General features: G+C 32.3%; 1 protein-coding gene and 2 pseudogenes across 2 annotated transcripts; 1 reads left to right on the top strand and 2 right to left on the bottom strand.

Annotated features, from left to right (window-relative positions):
• Positions 1 to 1,809: 1,809 nt before the first annotated feature.
• On the bottom strand, positions 1,810 to 2,676 carry LOC143588223 (uncharacterized). Its single transcript, XM_077069287.1, has one exon. The coding sequence runs from the start codon at positions 2,674 to 2,676 to the stop codon at positions 1,810 to 1,812; it is 867 nt and encodes a 288-aa protein (XP_076925402.1).
• A 10,735-nt stretch (positions 2,677 to 13,411) lies between these two features.
• Positions 13,412 to 15,269, top strand: LOC143588222 (uncharacterized; annotated as a pseudogene).
• Positions 15,270 to 16,286: 1,017 nt separating this feature from the next.
• LOC143588225 (uncharacterized protein At5g41620-like) lies at positions 16,287 to 19,173 on the bottom strand (annotated as a pseudogene). The gene is made up of 3 exons (XR_013145068.1): positions 18,783 to 19,173; positions 17,706 to 17,831; positions 16,287 to 17,623 (listed from the first exon to the last, which is right to left on the bottom strand). The product of XR_013145068.1 is annotated as an uncharacterized protein At5g41620-like (transcript).
• Between the last annotated feature and the right edge of the window lie 949 nt (positions 19,174 to 20,122).

The following is a 20,122-nucleotide window of genomic DNA, read 5'->3' as shown; positions in this document are numbered from 1 at the left end:
GACGAAAGTCATTTGATTATTATAACCAAAAGTAGGATGTTACATGACGGCTAGGCGAAACCGGCTAAATAATTAATTGAGTAGGTAAAAATATTTAATTTTGGGGGCTAAATTTACACCGGCTAAAAAGACGGCTAAGTGAAGCCGGCTAAATATTTAATAGACTGGTAAGATTGGTAAAATATTCAATTTTGATGGCTAAATGAAAAAAAGAATACGGCTAAGTGAAGCCTTAGCCTACAAGCCGAGTTAGAGCCGGCTACGAAATGAATATTTGGAGCCGGCTAAGTAAATAGACATGTATCCCAAAGCCGGCTAAGAGTCAAAGATGCCGGCTAAATAACCACAGATGTAGGCTAAGTTTAGCCGCCTTTGACACGTGTCGAATTTTTATTGGCTAAAGTGGCGGCTAAGGCTTAGCCGCCTTAGCTGGTTTCGATAACGTGTCAGTTGTTTATTGGTCAAAAAACCAATGATTAGAGAGATGTGTGCTAAAATAGGCATGTCTATTTTGATAAAATTTTGGTTAAAGATGTCTATTTTGGTAATTTTCCCTTTTTCTTATTATAGTCGTTCTCACACTTCTCATTTGTCTCTCATTTGTATTTTAAAATTTACCTTAATTTAATATCAAACCTTTCATTTGGTTCTCATATTAATATTCCTTGTTACCAATTTATATGGGAGATATGAGGGATGACCCTGGCTTGTTAGGGTTCGATCCCTGATCTCACCCGGTTTTACCAGCTCCTCGCTGTAGTGTCTTTTGGCGGGCGTGGGGGTCGGGTTTTATCCGATGAATCCCTCAATAGGTGAACCGCTAGGGGCTCCGTCCGTCCGGACTAGTGGCCGGCTCGGGCTACCTTTAGCCAATGGGGGCCGCGTACGGTGTACCTGGCGTTACTTAGTTAGTCGTTCAAAAAAAAATATTCCTTGTTTATATCTTGACTTCTTTGAATTATGTGGTGTTTTACTTCAACATTGTTCCAGCCCAGCTCGATCAATCTTCTTGGTTTAATGTTCATCGGCCCAAGTCAGTCACCTCTTCTTAGCCTGCGTCTGACCTATTCTCATGTACACGATTTGTGATGTAGCTTTCCTAGCTTCTTGATCGAATAGATTTCCCAGACTTGCATATGAAGAATGATGCGTGCGAATTGTTCAAGATCCCATGATTGATGCTACTAACTCCATGATTGATGCTACTAACTGGCTATAACATAGAAGTCGTCGATTATTTTCAAATCAAAGAAGATCAATGTAGTCAGGGGTGGCTTGTGAGACAGTAAAAACAAGTTAGGGCTTTAGGCCCATACATTATATATAGATGTATTATAATGGGTAAAGTAAACTTAAAGTAAAGTATCGATGTGGTGATAGGCTTGGTTGCTACTAAAGTATAGGTTATGAGTTAAAAATTTGTAATAGTCAATTTTTTATCTTAACAATTGTCATGAAAAGACCAAAAAATCTTGTTTTGATTTAGGCCTTCATATTCGTTGAGCTGACCCCAAATGTAGTGTCTAATCTTCTTTTTCGTTGTTCATCCCTTTATTTTTTATCTTCTTGTTTTCAATGTTCTTATATTTATGTCCAATCACATGCAGTCGTACCATTCAATTCTTGGAAGAATGCTTTGCTCAAATATATGTGTAATAACTTACGTGTAAGGCTTAATGCTATGTGCGCGCTAGTGGAAAGTAATAACACAAACTTGTGAAAACAGATGATTAAAAGTTAAAATAGAATTCAGAAAAAGAAATTACAAAAGGCACCATTCATCTTTAAAGTTTTAATTACTAACTAGCATTAAGGACTTTCAAGATTTGGACAAGTCCTTGTACCGGTTGCACATGGCATCTTACTATAACCAATCCAAACTGTTTCAAGATCTATACTTCCTTCTTCCATTTGCATTTCCATCTCATCTGATCTCTTCACTTTCGCGATCTTCACGAGCACGATACCAACAAAACTAACGAAAACCGTCATCATGAACCCGGCCCCAACTCCCCACCAAACCCTCATTACCCCTTTCTTCTTTTTCGGTACAACAACCGAGAACCGACCATAGTTTCTAGTATAACACACTTGTCCAACACTCATATCACTTAGGGAAAACTTGTCATTCGAGTCACCAAAAGAAGCACATTTAGCACCTTTAGGAAACTTCAAGTCAGGAAAGTGAACTGATATGGGTACATTAGTTGTGTTAATATCAATCTTTCGGGCATTTTTATTTGTAGGATTTGATGCATCATAAACTCTAAAACCAACAACCGAAGATACTAGCGCGTACCCTGGAACATTGATATAAAATTGAGAGGACAAGTTACCCAAATCTTGATACATGATGATAACTCTCTTCACAAAAGGCATTGGGAGAGTTCTTGATGGGATTTGAAAGCTACTGAAGTTTTCTCCTTTTCTCCACAATGTTTTGCTTCGGAATCTAATATAAGAGACATTCATGCCTGATAAATTAGCAGGCAACTTGACTGCGTAAAGAGTTCCTGTTTTGTATCGCTGTTGTTGTGATAATAGAGCTTTGAAAGCGTGTTCGTGGAGAATAACATCTAGTGGTTCACCAACACCATTTTCTTTGTAACTATCTGTGCTTTGGACAAAAGAGCAGAAAGATGAACATAGAAGCATGAGCAGTATGATATCTTTCATTGTTACATAACATCATTTGGGAGCAAATAGGAATAAAAGTAGAGTATAAATTAAAATCTAAGGGGAACAACTTTAATAATAATAATTAACAATGATCATAAGAAATGATGTAATGAAGCATGACACGAGTCTTTTTCCCAGGGAATGCGGAGATAATTCCCCAAATTGGTATTTATTCTCTTACAATGTGAGGCAATTTAGCAATTAATTGTGGATGAGTTGGTCCATGTAAGTCAAAAAGCTTTTAGCTTCATTGTATACAATATTATTTCTTAATACACGGGTTAAATAAATTCTAACATGTTGTTAACGAATAGTTTCTATTAAATTTTATATGTTAGATGTTAGCATGGTGAAATAATGAATGGTGAGAAACAAATAATACATTTGTATATAGGAAATAGAAAATAATCATAGTGAAAAGAACCATCATATGTATCACATCCAAAGCACTACGTACAAATGTATATGCAGTTTTCATAATTCTCAACTTATTATGGGTTTTAAACAAACGTCACCGTATGTGTCCATGCGTGCGCGTGTCTATATGTGTCCGTGCGTGCGCGTGTGTGTCTTTGTATGTGTGAGTGATCTAGGCATAAAAAAATTAATTATTTATAAAAAAAAATTAAATTTAAAAGAAAATGGGATAGACATATTATGGTTATTGTTTTTCACTCCTCTATTTAAATTATTTTTTAAATATAAGAACGTTAATCTGATTGTCGTATATAATTTACACATGTGTAGTACATAACGAATAATACATACATTATAGATATTTCATATTAAATTAGTTTGATTTTTTTTATGTACGTAATATATGTGAAAAGTACAGAATTTAAGATATGTGTATGTATGTAAGATGTACAAATTTAAAATACAAATTATTGATAAAAAATATCTGGATTTACTTTTTATGTTCTTGTAATCATATAAATAAGGACCATTGAGATCAGTGATCCACTTCTTCGTCGCGAATATGTGAGACTAAAAAAATCAACTAACTACGAACAAATGTCTTTTAGTAATGCTAATGGATGAGTAGCAATCGAGGTCCATGACGTTTACGGCAAGAACTTTTAAAGCATTCCATCTTATCCACTATTTCATGTGAGTAGAGTTTTAAAATATATATATATAGTGATTTAGGGTATTTTAAGCATATGAGAAAGAAAATATAATAATTTTTTTGTATCTTTAAAAAATTATTATTAACCCTTCTATAATATTTTGATACTTTTTTAAATTGGTTGTGAATTGAGAATAAGGAAAAGATAATTCATAAAAATATAAAAAATAATATTTAATTAAAAATATAAAAAATTTTAGTGTAATTTAAAATTGATGTAAACTCATTTCTCCTTGACTCACTTTTTAAAAGAAAAGTTATATTTATAAAAACTTATCTAACGAAGAGTAGCTATGAATATGCTTCAATTTAAGTGGCCAGTGTGGCCTTATATGATTCCTTTTTAATTTATGTTTTTACCACTAAACTTTATTAAAGTTATCATACGACTTTCAAACTGTAATAATTTTTTTTTACACAATTTATGTCTTTACTTCTAAACTGCAACAAGGTTATCCTTTTCTTTAAATGATCTTTTAAAATTTCTTATTTACTTAAGTAATTATAAATAAAGTTAAGCTCTTAATTCTTTAGGGCGTGTTCGTTTCATAGAATTCATGAGAATTCAAAGGAATTAATATTAAAATACTATGACATGGCGTGTTCGTTTCGTTGGAATTGGAATCTTAATTTCATTTTGGTGTGTTCAGTTCAAAGAATTAGAATTGGAATTTAATTCCTTCAAATTCCTTTAAATTAAGGAATTTTAAATCCTTCCAAAATGTAGGAATTTTTAATGTAATTCATTAGAATCTTTTCTCGAGTTTTTTTTACGAGGACAACGAATAAAACATTTTAGTTTTTTTTATTTATTTTTTTATTTTTTTATTTATATTTTGAGTTATGAATTTTTTATTATTATTTTTGAATATTTTTTTTTTGAAAGGTTTTTTTATCTTAATAGAAAACTCATAATAAAAATTAAAAGAATAATAATAATAAAATCATAACGCAAAATATAAATAAAAAACAAAAAATCTAAAATAACTAAAATATTTTCGCCGTTATCCTTGTTAAAAAAACGATTCCTATTCATTTGTCAAACGAACACATTAAGAATATAATTAGATTTTAATTCCAATTCCTATTAGAATATTCAAATTCCAAATCTAATTCCTTCAAATTCCACATCCTATGCAAATTCCAATTCCAATTCCATTCCATTTCATTCCATGAAACAAACGCGTCCTTTAATGTTTACTATTTTTTTATTATTTAAACATTTATTTTTTTCTTTAATGTTTTTTTATGTGTTATAATTTCCTTTTTATTGATAAAAATGACTCGAAAACACATCGTTAAGACTAGAAAAAGGGCTAATTACCAAATAAATAAGTTTAACCCAAATTTGTCCAAAACAGACATATCTAATTTAGCATACATATTTCCAATCATTGAGTTTTGGTCCAATAAACAAGTGACATGTCAGCGAAGCCGGCTAAGCTTTAGTCGCCACTTTATGGACACAAATTTTGTGAAAAGTAAAAGGCACCTACTTTTAGCTTATAAAAATTCGACATGTGTCAAAGGCGGATAAACTTAGCATAGATATCTGGTTATATAGTCGACATCCTTGACTCTTAGCCGGCTTCGGGATATGTATCTATTCACTTAGCCGACTCCATATATTCTTTCTTAATCGGCTCCAACTCGGCTTGTAAGCTAAAGCTTTACTTAGCTGGGTTTTTTTTAGCCGTCTAATTTTAGCCGCAAAAGATTGAAATATGTATCAAACCAATTAAATAATTAGCCGGCTTTCATGTTTTTCACTCTTAGCCAACTTCATTTAGCCGGCTCACATTTTATTTCTCTCTTAGTTGTCTTGATTTTTTATCTTAGATGTCATGTGTTAGCCGCCGAAGTTAAATATTTTCACTTAGCTAATAAAACACTTAGCCCGCTTTCATTATTTTTTTACTACTAGGATATAGCTCGTGTAATACACAGCTGGTTAAAAAAATGCAACTTTGTTAGTAATTCCATATAAAAAAAGTAATAGTATTAGTTGGCATCTTAGTTAGCTACTCTAATTGAATGACATGTGAAAGAATGATTTTGTTTTAATAGTATAGGTAGACAGGTAAATTAGCCGTCAAAACTAAATACTTATATCTATGCAGTTATCTTACTAAACATATAACACCATTATCACCCTACCAAAGGTTTTAACTTTCTTACTACACCATATCTATTGTTTTCATTTAAAAAGAATTTGTTAACCGATAAAGTTGAATTCTGTTATCAATGAAGTTTTTTTTATGAATGAACTCTATTTATTTTATTAAAATTATTTTATGTATGTAGATACTAACACTAAAGTAATAAACGAAAATGTTCATTAATAATGAAAATTAAAAAACATACTAACAACATGCCAATTCCCACCACTATAAACGAACATGCCAATTCCCACCACTATAAACGACAATGTTAAAAAACATATGTTTTTAAAAAATGAGGAAAAAAAGATCTTGTGCGATAAGAAAAAAATTATTTTAGTTGTGTTGATTTTTTTTCTTAGATGTCATGTGTTAGCCACCGAAGTTAAATATTTTCACTTAGCTAATAAAACACTAAGCCCGCTTTCATTCTTTTTTTACTACTAGGATATAGCTCGTGTAATACACAGCTGGTTAAAAAAATGCAACTTTGTTAGTAATTCCATATAAAAAATAATAGTATTAGTTGGCATCCTAGTTAGCTACTCTAGTTGAATGACATGTGAAAGAATGATTTTGTTTTAATAGTATAGGTAGACAGGTAAATTAGCCGTCAAAACTAAATACTTTTATCTATGCAGTTATCTTATTAAACATATAACACCATTTTCACCCTACCAAAGGTTTTAACTTTCTTACTACACCATATCTATTTTTTCATTTAAAAAGAATTTGTTAACCGATAAAGTTGAATTCTGTTATCAATGAAGTTTTTTTTATGAATGAACTCTATTTATTTTATTAAAATTATTTTATGTATGTAGATACTAACACTAAAGTAATAAACGAAAATGTTCATTAATAATGAAAATTAAAAAACATACTAACAACATGCCAATTCCCACCACTATAAACGAACGTGCCAATTCCCACCACTATAAACGAACATGCCAATTCCCACCACTATAAACGACATTGTTAACAAACATATGTTTTTAAAAAATGAGGAAAAAAAGATCTTGTGCGATAAGAAAAAAATTATTTTAGTTGTCTTGATTTTTTTTCTTAGATGTCATGTGTTAGCCGCCGAAGTTAAATATTTTCACTTAGCTAATAAAACACTAAGCCCGCTTTCATTCTTTTTTTACTATTAGGATATAGCTCGTGTAATACACAGCTGGTTAAAAAAATGCAACTTTGTTAGTAATTCCATATAAAAAATAATAGTATTAGTTGGCATCCTAGTTAGCTACTCTAGTTGAATGACATGTGAAAGAATGATTTTGTTTTAATAGTATAGGTAGACAGGTAAATTAGCCGTCAAAACTAAATACTTTTATCTATGCAGTTATCTTATTAAACATATAACACCATTTTCACCCTACCAAAGGTTTTAACTTTCTTACTACACCATATCTATTTTTTCATTTAAAAAGAATTTGTTAACCGATAAAGTTGAATTCTGTTATCAATGAAGTTTTTTTTATGAATGAACTCTATTTATTTTATTAAAATTATTTTATGTATGTAGATACTAACACTAAAGTAATAAACGAAAATGTTCATTAATAATGAAAATTAAAAAACATACTAACAACATGCCAATTCCCACCACTATAAACGAACATGCCAATTCCCACAACTATAAACGACAGTGTTAACAAACATATGTTTTTAAGAAATGAGGAAAAAAAGATCTTGTGCGATAAGAAAAAAATTATTTTAGTTGTCTTGATTTTTTTTCTTAGATGTCATGTGTTAGCCGCCGAAGTTAAATATTTTCACTTAGCTAATAAAACACTTAGCCCGCTTTCATTCTTTTTTTACTACTAGGATATAGCTCGTGTAATACACAGCTGGTTAAAAAAATGCAACTTTGTTAGTAATTCCATATTAAAAAGTAATAGTATTAGTTGGCATCCTAGTTAACTACTCTAGTTGAATGACATGTGAAAGAATGATTTTGTATTAATAGTATAGGTAGACAGGTAAATTAGCCGTCAAAACTAAATACTTTTATCTATGCAGTTATCTTATTAAACATATAACACCATTTTCACCCTACCAAAGGTTTTAACTTTCTTACTACACCAAATCTATTTTTTTCATTTAAAAAGAATTTGTTAACCGATAAAGTTGAATTCTGTTATCAATGAAGTTTTTTTTAAGAATGAACTCTATTTATTTTATTAAAATTATTTTATGTATGTAGATACTAACACTAAAGTAATAAACGAAAATGTTCATTAATAATGAAAATTAAAAAACATACTAACAACATGCCAATTCCCACCACTATAAACGAACATGCCAATTCCCACCACTATAAACGACATTGTTAACAAACATATGTTTTTAAAAAATGAGGAAAAAAAGATCTTGTGCGATAAGAAAAAAATTATTTTAGTTGTGTTGATTTTTTTTCTTAGATGTCATGTGTTAGCCGCCGAAGTTAAATATTTTCACTTAGCTAATAAAACATTTAGCCCGCTTTCATTCTTTTTTTACTACTAGGATATAGCTCGTGTAATACACAGCTGGTTAAAAAAATGCAACTTTGTTAGTAATTCCATATAAAAAAGTAATAGTATTAGTTGGCATCCTAGTTAGCTACTCTAGTTGAATGACATGTGAAAGAATGATTTTGTTTTAATAGTATAGGTAGACAGGTAAATTAGCCGTCAAAACTAAATACTTTTATCTATGTAGTTATCTTATTAAACATATAACACAATTTTCACCCTACCAAAGGTTTTAACTTTCTTACTACACCATATCTATTTTTATAATTTAAAATGAATTTGTTAACCGATAAAGTTGAATTCTGTTATCAATGAAGTTTTTTTAATGAATGAACTCTATTTATTTTATTAAAATTATTTTATGTATGTAGATACTAACACCAAAGTAATAAACGAAAATGTTCATTAATAATGAAAATTAAAAAACATACTAACAACATGCCAATTCCCACCACTATAAACGAACATGCCAATTCCCACCACTATAAACGACAGCGTTAACAAACATATGTTTTTAAGAAATTAGGAAAAAAAGATCTTGTGCGATAAGAAAAAAATTATTTTAGTTGTCTTGATTTTTTTTCTTAGATGTCATGTGTTAGCCGCCGAAGTTAAATATTTTCACTTAGCTAATAAAACACTTAGCCCGCTTTCATTCTTTTTTTACTATTAGGATATAGCTCGTGTAATACACAGCTGGTTAAAAAAATGCAACTTTGTTAGTAATTCCATACAAAAAAGTAATAGTATTTGTTGGCATCCTAGTTAGCTACTCTAGTTGAATGACATGTGAAAGAATGATTTTGTTTTAATAGTATAGGTAGACAGGTAAATTAGCCGTCAAAACTAAATACTTTTATCTATGCAGTTATCTTATTAAACATTTAACACCATTTTCACCCTACCAAAGGTTTTAATTTTCTTACTACACCATATCTATATTTTTCATTTAAAAAGAATTTGTTAACCGATAAAGTTGAATTCTGTTATCAATGAAGTTTTTTTTATGAATGAACTCTATTTATTTTATTAAAATTATTTTATGTATGTAGATACAAACACTAAAGTAATAAACGAAAATGTTCATTAATAATGAAAATTAAAAAACATACTAACAACATGCCAATTCCCACCACTATAAACGTACATGCCAATTCCCACCACTATAAACGACAATGTTAACAAACATATGTTTTTAAAAAATGAGGAAAAAAAGATCTTGTGCGATAAGAAAAAAATTATTTTAGTTGTGTTGATTTTTTTTCTTTGATATCATGTGTTAGCCGCCGAAGTTAAATATTTTCACTTAGCTAATAAAACACTTAACCCGTTTTCATTCTTTTTTTACTACTAGGATATAGCTCGTGTAATACACAGCTGGTTAAAAAAATGCAACTTTGTTAGTAATTCCATATAAAAAATAATAGTATTAGTTGGCATCCTAGTTAGCTACTCTAGTTGAATGCATGTGAAAGAATGATTTTGTTTTAATAGTATAGGTAGACAGGTAAATTAGCCGTCAAAACTAAATACTTTTATCTATGCAGTTATCTTATTAAAAATATAACACCATTTTCACCCTACCAAAGGTTTTAACTTTCTTACTACACCATATCTATTTTTTTCATTTAAAAAGAATTTGTTAACCGATAAAGTTGAATTCTGTTATCAATGAAGTTTTTTTAATGAATGAACTCTATTTATTTTATTAAAATTATTTTATGTATGTAGATACTAACACTAAAGTAATAAACGAAAATGTTCATTAATAATGAAAATCAAAAAACATACTAACAACATGCCAATTCCCACCACTATAAACGAACATGCCAATTCCCACCACTATAAACGACATGGTTAACAAACGTATGTTTTTAAAAAATGAGAAAAAAAAGATCTTGTGCGATAAGAAAAAAATTATTTTAGTTGTCTTGATTTTTTTTCTTAGATGTCATGTGTTAGCCGCCGAAGTCAAATATTTTCACTTAGCTAATAAAACACTTAGCCCGCTTTCATTCTTTTTTTACTACTAGGATATAGCTCGTGTAATACACAGCTGGTTAAAAAAAATGCAACTTTGTTAGTAATTCCATATAAAAAAAGTAATAGTATTAGTTGGCATCTTAGTTAACTACTCTAGTTGAATGACATGTGAAAGAATGATTTTGTTTTAATAGTATAGGTAGACAGGTAAATTAGCCGTCAAAACTAAATACTTTTATCTATGCAGTTATCTTATTAAACATATAACACAATTTTCACCCTACCAAAGGTTTTAACTTTCTTACTACACGGTATCTATTTTTTTCATATAAAAAGAATTTGTTAACCGATAAAGTTGAATTATGTTATCAATGAAGTTTTTTTTATGAATGAACTCTATTTATTTTATTAAAATTATTTTATGTATGTAGATACTAACACTAAAGTAATAAACGAAAATGCTCATTAATAATGAAAATTAAAAAACATACTAACAACATGCCAATTCCCACCATTATAAACGAACATGCCAATTCCCACCACTATAAACGACAATGTTAACAAACATATGTTTTTAAAAAATGAGGAAAAAAAGATCTTGTGCGATAAGAAAAAAAAATTTGATAGGGTGAAGATGGTTGTATAGTTTTATAAGAATGGTTGGTGAAAAATTAAATTTGGGTTGGTAATTTTATTTTGTTCTGATGGCTAAACATGGCTAAACATGCCCGCTTTCATTCTTTTTTTACTACTAGGATATAGCTCGTGTAATACACAGCTGGTTAAAAAAAATGCAACTTTGTTAGTAATTCCATATAAAAAAAGTAATAGTATTAGTTGGCATCTTAGTTAACTACTCTAGTTGAATGACATGTGAAAGAATGATTTTGTTTTAATAGTATAGGTAGACAGGTAAATTAGCCGTCAAAACTAAATACTTTTATCTATGCAGTTATCTTATTAAACATATAACACAATTTTCACCCTACCAAAGGTTTTAACTTTCTTACTACACGGTATCTATTTTTTTCATATAAAAAGAATTTGTTAACCGATAAAGTTGAATTATGTTATCAATGAAGTTTTTTTTATGAATGAACTCTATTTATTTTATTAAAATTATTTTATGTATGTAGATACTAACACTAAAGTAATAAACGAAAATGCTCATTAATAATGAAAATTAAAAAACATACTAACAACATGCCAATTCCCACCATTATAAACGAACATGCCAATTCCCACCACTATAAACGACAATGTTAACAAACATATGTTTTTAAAAAATGAGGAAAAAAAGATCTTGTGCGATAAGAAAAAAAAATTTGATAGGGTGAAGATGGTTGTATAGTTTTATAAGAATGGTTGGTGAAAAATTAAATTTGGGTTGGTAATTTTATTTTGTTCTGATGGCTAAACATGTCGGCTAGGAGAAAAAGAATTGACGGCTAAGAGAAAAAAATAGAAACCGGCTAAATATTTTATTGAGTGGTTAAAAGTATTTAATTTTGAAGACTAGATTTACACTGGCTAAGAAGACGACTAAGAGATAAAAAGATAGAACTCGGCTAAGTATTTAATAAGGTTGGTAAACTATTCAAGTTTGGCGGCTATAGTTATACGGCTAAAAGAAAAAAAAAGACGGCTAAGTGAAGTTTTAGCCTACAAACCGAGTTGGAGCCGGCTAAGTGAATAGACACATATCCCGAAGCCGGTTAAGAGTAAAGGATGCCGACTAAATAACTAGAGATGTAGGCTAAGTTTAGCAGCTTTTGACGTGTGTCGAGTTTTTATAGGCTAAAAGTGAGTCACTTTTACTTTTCACAAAATTCCTTGTCTCATAAATGGCCGCTAAGGCTTAGCCGGCTTTGGTCAAAAACTCAATGATTGAAGAGATGTTGGCTAAATTAGAAATGCCTATTTAAGAAAATTTTGGTTCAAACTTGTTTATTTTGATAATTTTTCTTTTTAATGGCGAATTCATATATTAATAATTTGGAGATGACTATTTCTATAAGGGATTTTCTAACATGTGCCCTTAGGGCATATGTAAGAAACATTAATTATGGTAATATTCTTATTAAAACTATATATATATTAATTATATTAATAACTATTATATTTAACATTATATTTCCCTCTTTAAAATCTTACTTCCATTGATGACTATTAAATAAAATTTTTTAATTTCATTTAAAATTACTATTTCATCTCCCACAATTTTTATATTCATTTTTATGTAAAGAATATTCAAATATGAAAGTAACTTTTAAAATTCCTATAACGTCTCCAAGTGTTGAACCAACTCAAGATCAGCTTGCTCTAGCGATTCAATATTCAGCTTGCAAAGAAAATGACACAAGTTTGTTGTCAATCATTACAAAGCGGCTCAATTGCATAAGGTTATTTGGGATGGTAAGATGGCTGACAGCACTTGCAAAACTTTGAATTTGTCAGGATGCTTTGTCGTCATGTTTTGAGTGTTCTTCTCCATACGGGTTGTTTTGAAATTTCTTTTTAGTTATTGGCTATCACGATGGAGACGAGAAGAGGCTCAATTCAATAACGTCTCTCAATTACATCAAGAAGAAACTTTGGATATTACATCATCTTTTACAAAAAATAATGATCCTATAACTAATACAATTGGGAGGTTCAACACTTGAAGACGTTATAGAAATTTTAAAAGTGACTTTCATATTTGAATATTCTTCACATATAAATGAATATAAAAATGATGGGAGATGAAATAATAATTTTATAGGAAATTAGAAAATTTTATTAAGTAGTTATCAATGGAGGTAAGATTTAGAAGAAGAAAATATAAAGTTAAATATGGTAGTTAATAAAAGATAAATTTAATTAATATAAAAGTTTAGTGTTTTAATAAAAATATTTTCATAATTAATGTTTCTTATCTTATGTTAGAAAATCCCTTTCAATAGTTCACTCTAATATGTGAAAGATAAGGTTAACTGAAAACAAGAGTCAAACACAAGAGTTCATACTTGATACTCCCTCATGGAAGCTGCAAACAAGTTGGAGATATATGAAGTCGGACCCTGTGAAGACCCATACCAATTCGGGTTATCCATTGGCAACCATTTCTCTAAACTCATAACAAGCAGACTATCCACAGACTCCATTTTCAATAACCAACTTCTTCCTTTTGCTCAAACCACACATGCACACTCACTCCTTCAATCTCTCTCAAACAACAACTCCACCAAATTCCCAAGTTACTGGAACGAAATGCGGGGAATAGCCGATGGATCCGGGGTCCCGTTTCTCCATGTAAGCAGTTAGTTTGTGATCATTAACTACTCGTTTATTTTTTATTAATTAAGATAATGCAATTCAAAAAGGGCTTGTGGCGCAGCTTACTGCCCGTTTGCCTTTGTAAACACTATATTTTTGCTTTATATGGGTTAAATAAAAGTGCATATTTAAATTTTTTTGTATGTATATTTAAGCTCGGCTTGAGCACGTGTGCATTATCTTAAAGTCTTAAACCAGCCGAACCGAGCGGAGTTGTGAAATTAATACATAGAACTTCAAAAGTGTTAAAACTTAAAAGTATGCTAGTCTCATTAAAGTTTGACGAGACTAAACGATCTTCCCATACAAGGCTTGAGCTCGGGCTTGATAACTAAACTAGCTGTTAGGAATTGGTGAAGCCTTTGGGCTTGTGGCAGTGTTGTAAACATCCCATCTAGGCGTCGATTAATCCCCGATTAATCGCTATTCCTCACCCCACAAGTTAGTTTTGGGTTAATCGGCATTAATCGGTCAATGGCCAAATCCAGCCAAAATCAGGATTAATCGGACTTAGTCAGCTTTTTCCAACGAGGTTCTGGCCAAAAGCATCGGTTTCCAGAGAAATTCTGGCCAAAATCAGCGGTTCCCAGTGAGATTTAAGCCAATTTCTAGCCAAAATTTGTTTATGTATATATAAAACTGAAAATTACATATAAAAAAGTGTGCGTGTATATATAAAACTGAAAATTATACATTAAAACTCGATCCGATTGATCCTGATTAATCACTAGTCCCCACCCCACAACCTGACTAGCGACTAACGATTTTTACAATACTAGCTTGTGGTTGATTGGAAGAAAATAAAAGGGGCCGGTTATAGCACGTGGATGTAGGTTCCCCACTGGGACTGAACTATATAAAATCATGTATTGTGCTTATTGTTTACTATTTCTGTATATTGCGTGATAATTGTGTGTTCTCATTTGTGTGTTGTTTCCGAAACGCCGCTTTGTTCCTAACACAAGCCTTATTTGAGGCTCGGTGTCTGATCGGGCTCAATAGGGAAGTTTTTAATCGATCCGATCTCGAGTAGCTCGCGAGCAGCTTGGCTCGTTTGCACCCCTAGTTTTAATCGTTTCCGTTTCCCCAACTCACACTGATGCTACTGTGACAGATCATGATTTTGAACTTTCGGAAAGAGATTCTACCGTTCATTCCAAAGCCGAAAAAGGTTGAAGATGAAGAAACCAATAGATGATTGCTCGGATATTCTTGTTGTTAGTGATACAATGGCTGTTGCAGTTCATAATGAGGATGCTAATGTCGCTCTTGTTGGCCATACGTAAGCTCTAAATTCTAACTTTAAAGTTCAAATCCCCTGTTTTTGTGCTTAATTGTTCGTCTTTGTTTGATTATCGTATACATCACTGATATTGCAGGTATCTTATTAAAGCAACCATGTCTAATGGTCTATGTTACACCGCTTACACCTATGCGGGCGAGCTTCCTAGCTGTGCATTTGGTTTTAATAACCATGGTCTGGTAATAATATTATTACGATGCCGATTAATAATAAATGATAATTCAAATAATAACAACTACAAATCATGCAGGCATTTACACTGAACGCAGTACCACCAGCCGAGTCAGAGATAGTGGCGGGTGGGATCGGGCGAAACTTCATTTCTAGAGACCTTCTAGAAGCGACAAGTCTCGAGGATGCGATTAGCGTAAGATTCAGATTACTTTTTTTTCATTAAATTTAGGTGATTCAGTAGAAGGTTTGACTTTTTCTGACGTGTTGACTTTTTTGCTGGCTATTTATTTAGAGGATTCATTCGTCACCAGTTTCAGTCGGGCATAGCTATAACCTAATCGATGTAAACGTACGTAAGATCTTGAATGTGGAGACTGCATCAAGTCAACGACTTTCGGTTCGTGAAGTTGGGTCAACCCCTTTCTTCCATGCCAATATGTATCTTCATCTTCAAGTTGACCAGGTAACATATTAACAGTTATTATGGTTATAGTAATATTAAATTTTACAAGATTATATCATTTCATGCAATTTACAGGTGCATGATGAAAACTCGATAAGCAGACAGAACAAGGCAGCTTTGCTGCCCAAAAAGTCAAAGCATGACCTTCTTTCACTCCTTGGAGACACAAGTGATCATAAGTATCCTATATTTATGCAAGGTACATTAGACAAAGCATCTATAAATGTCACATGATATAATATTATGATCCAATGTTAATGGTATCTTCATTGCAAATATTCAGGTCCAACTCTTTACACACTATATACGGCTGTGATTGATTTAGATGAACGAACATTATCAATAACCAAAGCTAATCCTAGAAAAGGCGAAGCTTCTTACGTTTTCAAAATGGCTTGACCTATTTGATGATTTTCACAATTCTTGTAAGGAACATTTTGCATATTTTGATAATTTAAAAGCACGTGTAAGACAACCGATACAAGAGATGTACATTATAAAACTCGAACGACATGGTACAATAATAATATGTAGATTATGCACGCTGAAAACATAAAATGTGAAGCTAAGAACAAGAGACGAGACCTTGTTACATTTTTACACGCGTGCCCACTCTATGACCTCGTGTTCTTGCTTCGAGTAGCTTTGACTTTAGGCTAGTTTGCTCCTTTGACTCGGGTTTGACTTTGGTTGATGACTCAGAAATCTCGAGATCTTCAGTTGGTAGCTTTGTGGCCATCCTCGAACCGGGCTCGGGTGACTTTTCCACATGTGTTTATTAGCCGATTCTTCATATTCGTTTCCCGGTTGTAGATGATGGTTTTTTAGTAAACTGTTCAAGTACTTCGAGTTTAGACCGACATTTTCTTCTGTTATTTCTGTTTGTTGTTCGCCTAATATCGCTTGAGCCATTTGTTCTTCAAACTTCACTTGCAAACTAGACGGGTCACGTGCTACTTTTTTCTTACCGCTGTCGGGTTTGGTTGTTGAATTTACCATATCGTCCTTGGCGCGAGCGACGGGTTTATCTAGCTCGAAACAAGGTGAATCACCGCCATTGGAAGAAACATTTTCATCATCATCACCATCATCAGGAGGTGCACTAGTAGCCAAGTTCATAGGGATTGACTCGAGAGAATGTCGTCTTCGGGCTATGGGTCCCACCACTGACCCTGAGCCAAGCTTTTGCATACCCTTTCTTTTCGCTTCAAGAAAAGCCTCGATTTCGGAGCTTAGTTTCTCAACTACCGATTTCTTTGTTAATGTCGTTTCCTGTTTCATTTGCATTCGTTCGTCTAGCCACGATTCGGAAATATGAAGAATCATTCCGTCTCGGGCCAATTTATGGTTCGAACCATTACCTTTATCGGGATTTACATGTTTCAAAGAATGCAACTCGTGTTCATAGTTTTTAATCCCCCAAGCAAACTCGTCACATAGATCTTCCAAAAGTACCCTCGACCGCCTCTCATTTTCCATGTCTTTTAAAGCATTCACGAGGGCCATTTTCGTCTCGTAAAGCTCCCGGGCCAGCTTCCGGTGAAGTGTCTCGGACCGTTTTCTTAACTTCCTCTCGTCTTCAAGCTCGTCTCTCACAGACTGAACCGCAGCATTGGCGTGACCTTGTTTATCTTCAGTCATTTGCTTCATCAAGTGCTCCATCTGGTGACGGTCACGGGCCAGCTCTTTGATCTTGGATCGGCCCAGGTCTAGTTCGCGTTTCAAATCGCGAACCAGGGTTATGTTAGCCGCGTGTAACTCTTCGAGGCTCCAGATTCGGTTCAACACTTTGAGCAGCTCGGTTGATGTTTTAAGACTGTAACTTGTCTCACCATTTCCGCCCCTAAACTCTACAGAACTTGTAGGTATAACAGCAGGGTTATAAGGTGCTACCTGTGACAAAATATTAAAATCCTCCATTTTTCTAAACAAAACATATACTTCAAATTTATATAGATTAAAAATGATTTTGTACCTCCATGGAACTACTACCATAACTTGCGGGTGAGACTGCGCGTATCGCGTTATGGTTTCTTTGAATTGCCTGCTGATGTTGCATTAATGATGCTGCAACATGTCTTCTTAAACTACTAGCACTCCCCTGCATTCATCACAAACCAAGATTCACATAAATCAAATTAAAGCTCACAACTTTATCATGATGGTAACAGGGGTGAATCATTGGTCAAGATTCAAGAACACATATTACCAAATTAAATTTTACAACTTTATCATGAAAGACACTTAATGTTGCGTAAGTGATGCTGCAACATGTCTTTTTAAACTACCGACACTCCCCTACATTCATCATAAACCAAGATTCACAGATATCAAATTAAAGCTTACAACTTTATCATGATGGTGGTTTGTAACAGGGGTGAATCATTGGTCAAGATTCAAGAACACATAAACCAACAAAAAGTTTAAAACTTTATAATGATGATGGTTTGTAACAGGGATGAACCAGTGATCAAGATTCAAGAACACAAACCCAAATTAAAGTTTACAACTTTATCATGAAAAATGCTGCATAAGTAATGCTGCAACATGTCTTTTTAAACTACTAGATTCAAGAACACATAAATCAACAAAAAGTTTACAACTTTATCATGGTGATGGTTTGTAACAGGGATGAACCATTGATTAAGATTCAAGAACACATACCAAATTAAATTTTACAACTTTTTCATGAAAGACACTTATTGTTGCATATAAGTAATGCTGCAGCATGTCTTTTTAAACTACTAACACTCCCCTACATTCATTATAAACCAAGATTCACATAAATCAAACTAAAGCTTAAAACTTTATCATGATAGTGCTTTGGTAACAGGGGTGAGCCACTGGTCAAGATTCAAGAACACATAAACCAAATTAAAGTTTGCAACTTTATCATGAAAAAACACTTGAACTAGCATAAAAACAGACCCCCACCATACACCCACCCATCATAATCATTAATCAACAAATTCCACTAGAAAAAAAAAGTAAAAATAACAATCAATATGTGTATCAGATCCACTCACAAAATCAAGAAAACTTAACAACTTACCAGTTCAGGATAAGGATCAGGTTTGTCTTCAAGAAGATGATGCCTGTGGTGATGATGATGGTGGTTCCTCCTGCTTCCACCACCATGGTGCATTTTAGCAACAGGTAAGCTGTAGTTATAAATCTCCCAAACAGTAGCACCAAGCTTTCTAGCAGAAACCTTTAAAGGGTGGTGGTTGTTTTCCAAATCCTTGCTGCTATCTTGCACACCACCACCGTTGCTATCTTGCGCACCACCACTGTTGCTAACATGCACTGGGAAGGGCAAAACAGGTGTGACTTGTCCTCCTTTTTTACCAACTATTTTCTTCAACTTTTGCCCCAAATTCTGCTGCTTTTGGGGTATTGGTGGTGGCTCCTCTTCATCACACTTTTTCATCTAAAAAACTTTTTTTTTAACTTTCTCTCTCACCCCACCACCAACTTTTCTCTCACTAGAATACCATATTTTGGTATTTAGTTTTTGTTTTTTTTATATTATAAAAGTTGAGTATATCATGTCATCTGGGATGGTGGGTTCTTTTTGCTTCTGTGTGTCTGTGTTTTTTTATATCTTTAGTTTCTTGTTGTTCAACTCAGTGTGTGTGTGTGTGCAGGGATGTGATTGAATCATATGTGTGGGACCCATGGTGTTCATGACTGGAGGCCCATGGTGTTAAAATTATGGAAGTTTTGAGGGATTGTGGGGTCCTTTCCATGTATTTGTCCGTTAGGAAAAGGAAGTTTGGTATAATCAGTCTTTTTCTTACTTTATTTTACCTTTTATAAAAGATTGTTTTTCTTGACATTTATGGTGCATTTTTTGATATAAATATATGAATGATGAATGATACATCTGTGTTTTGAATATAGTTAGGTAAGTTATATTCCTTTGGTTAGTATTTCTAATGTTCACAGTTCACGGGTTTCGGTTTTTATACTCGTGGGAGTCGTGGCATTTACTTTTGTCTAGACAGGTTGAGATCAAACCCGTAAGCACATTAGCTAAACGGGTCATTTGGGATCGAACTAGCAAGTTCACACTTTGACCTAATTGGGTCATACTTATTTTTTAAAATATTTTTAAGTTATAAATTAAATCAATCAAATATTTTGTACCGAAAATCAAATCATAAAAGAAAAACAAGCATCAACAGCGTACTTGTTTTACATGCATTCAAGAAAATACTCCTTTTACGTAAATTTATATTTGTGCTTGTCAATTTTGGAGTATTATATCTATACGAAAAAATATAATATAATAAATTCCGTATTAAATGAGGTTTGTTCGTATCAACCCGTCAAAACTTGTGTCCTGTTCGTACCGGGTTGAGGGTACCAAGATCAACATTTTCTATATAA

Source organism: Bidens hawaiensis, unplaced genomic scaffold (genome assembly GCF_021521415.1).
Source record: "Bidens hawaiensis isolate Kalapana, Puna unplaced genomic scaffold, B.hawaiensis_p1.1 tig00036246_1, whole genome shotgun sequence".
NCBI classification, from domain to species: Eukaryota; Viridiplantae; Streptophyta; class Magnoliopsida; order Asterales; family Asteraceae; genus Bidens; species Bidens hawaiensis.
The sequence above is the reverse complement of the archived record's forward strand: the minus strand, read 5'-3'. Positions and strand labels throughout refer to the sequence as shown.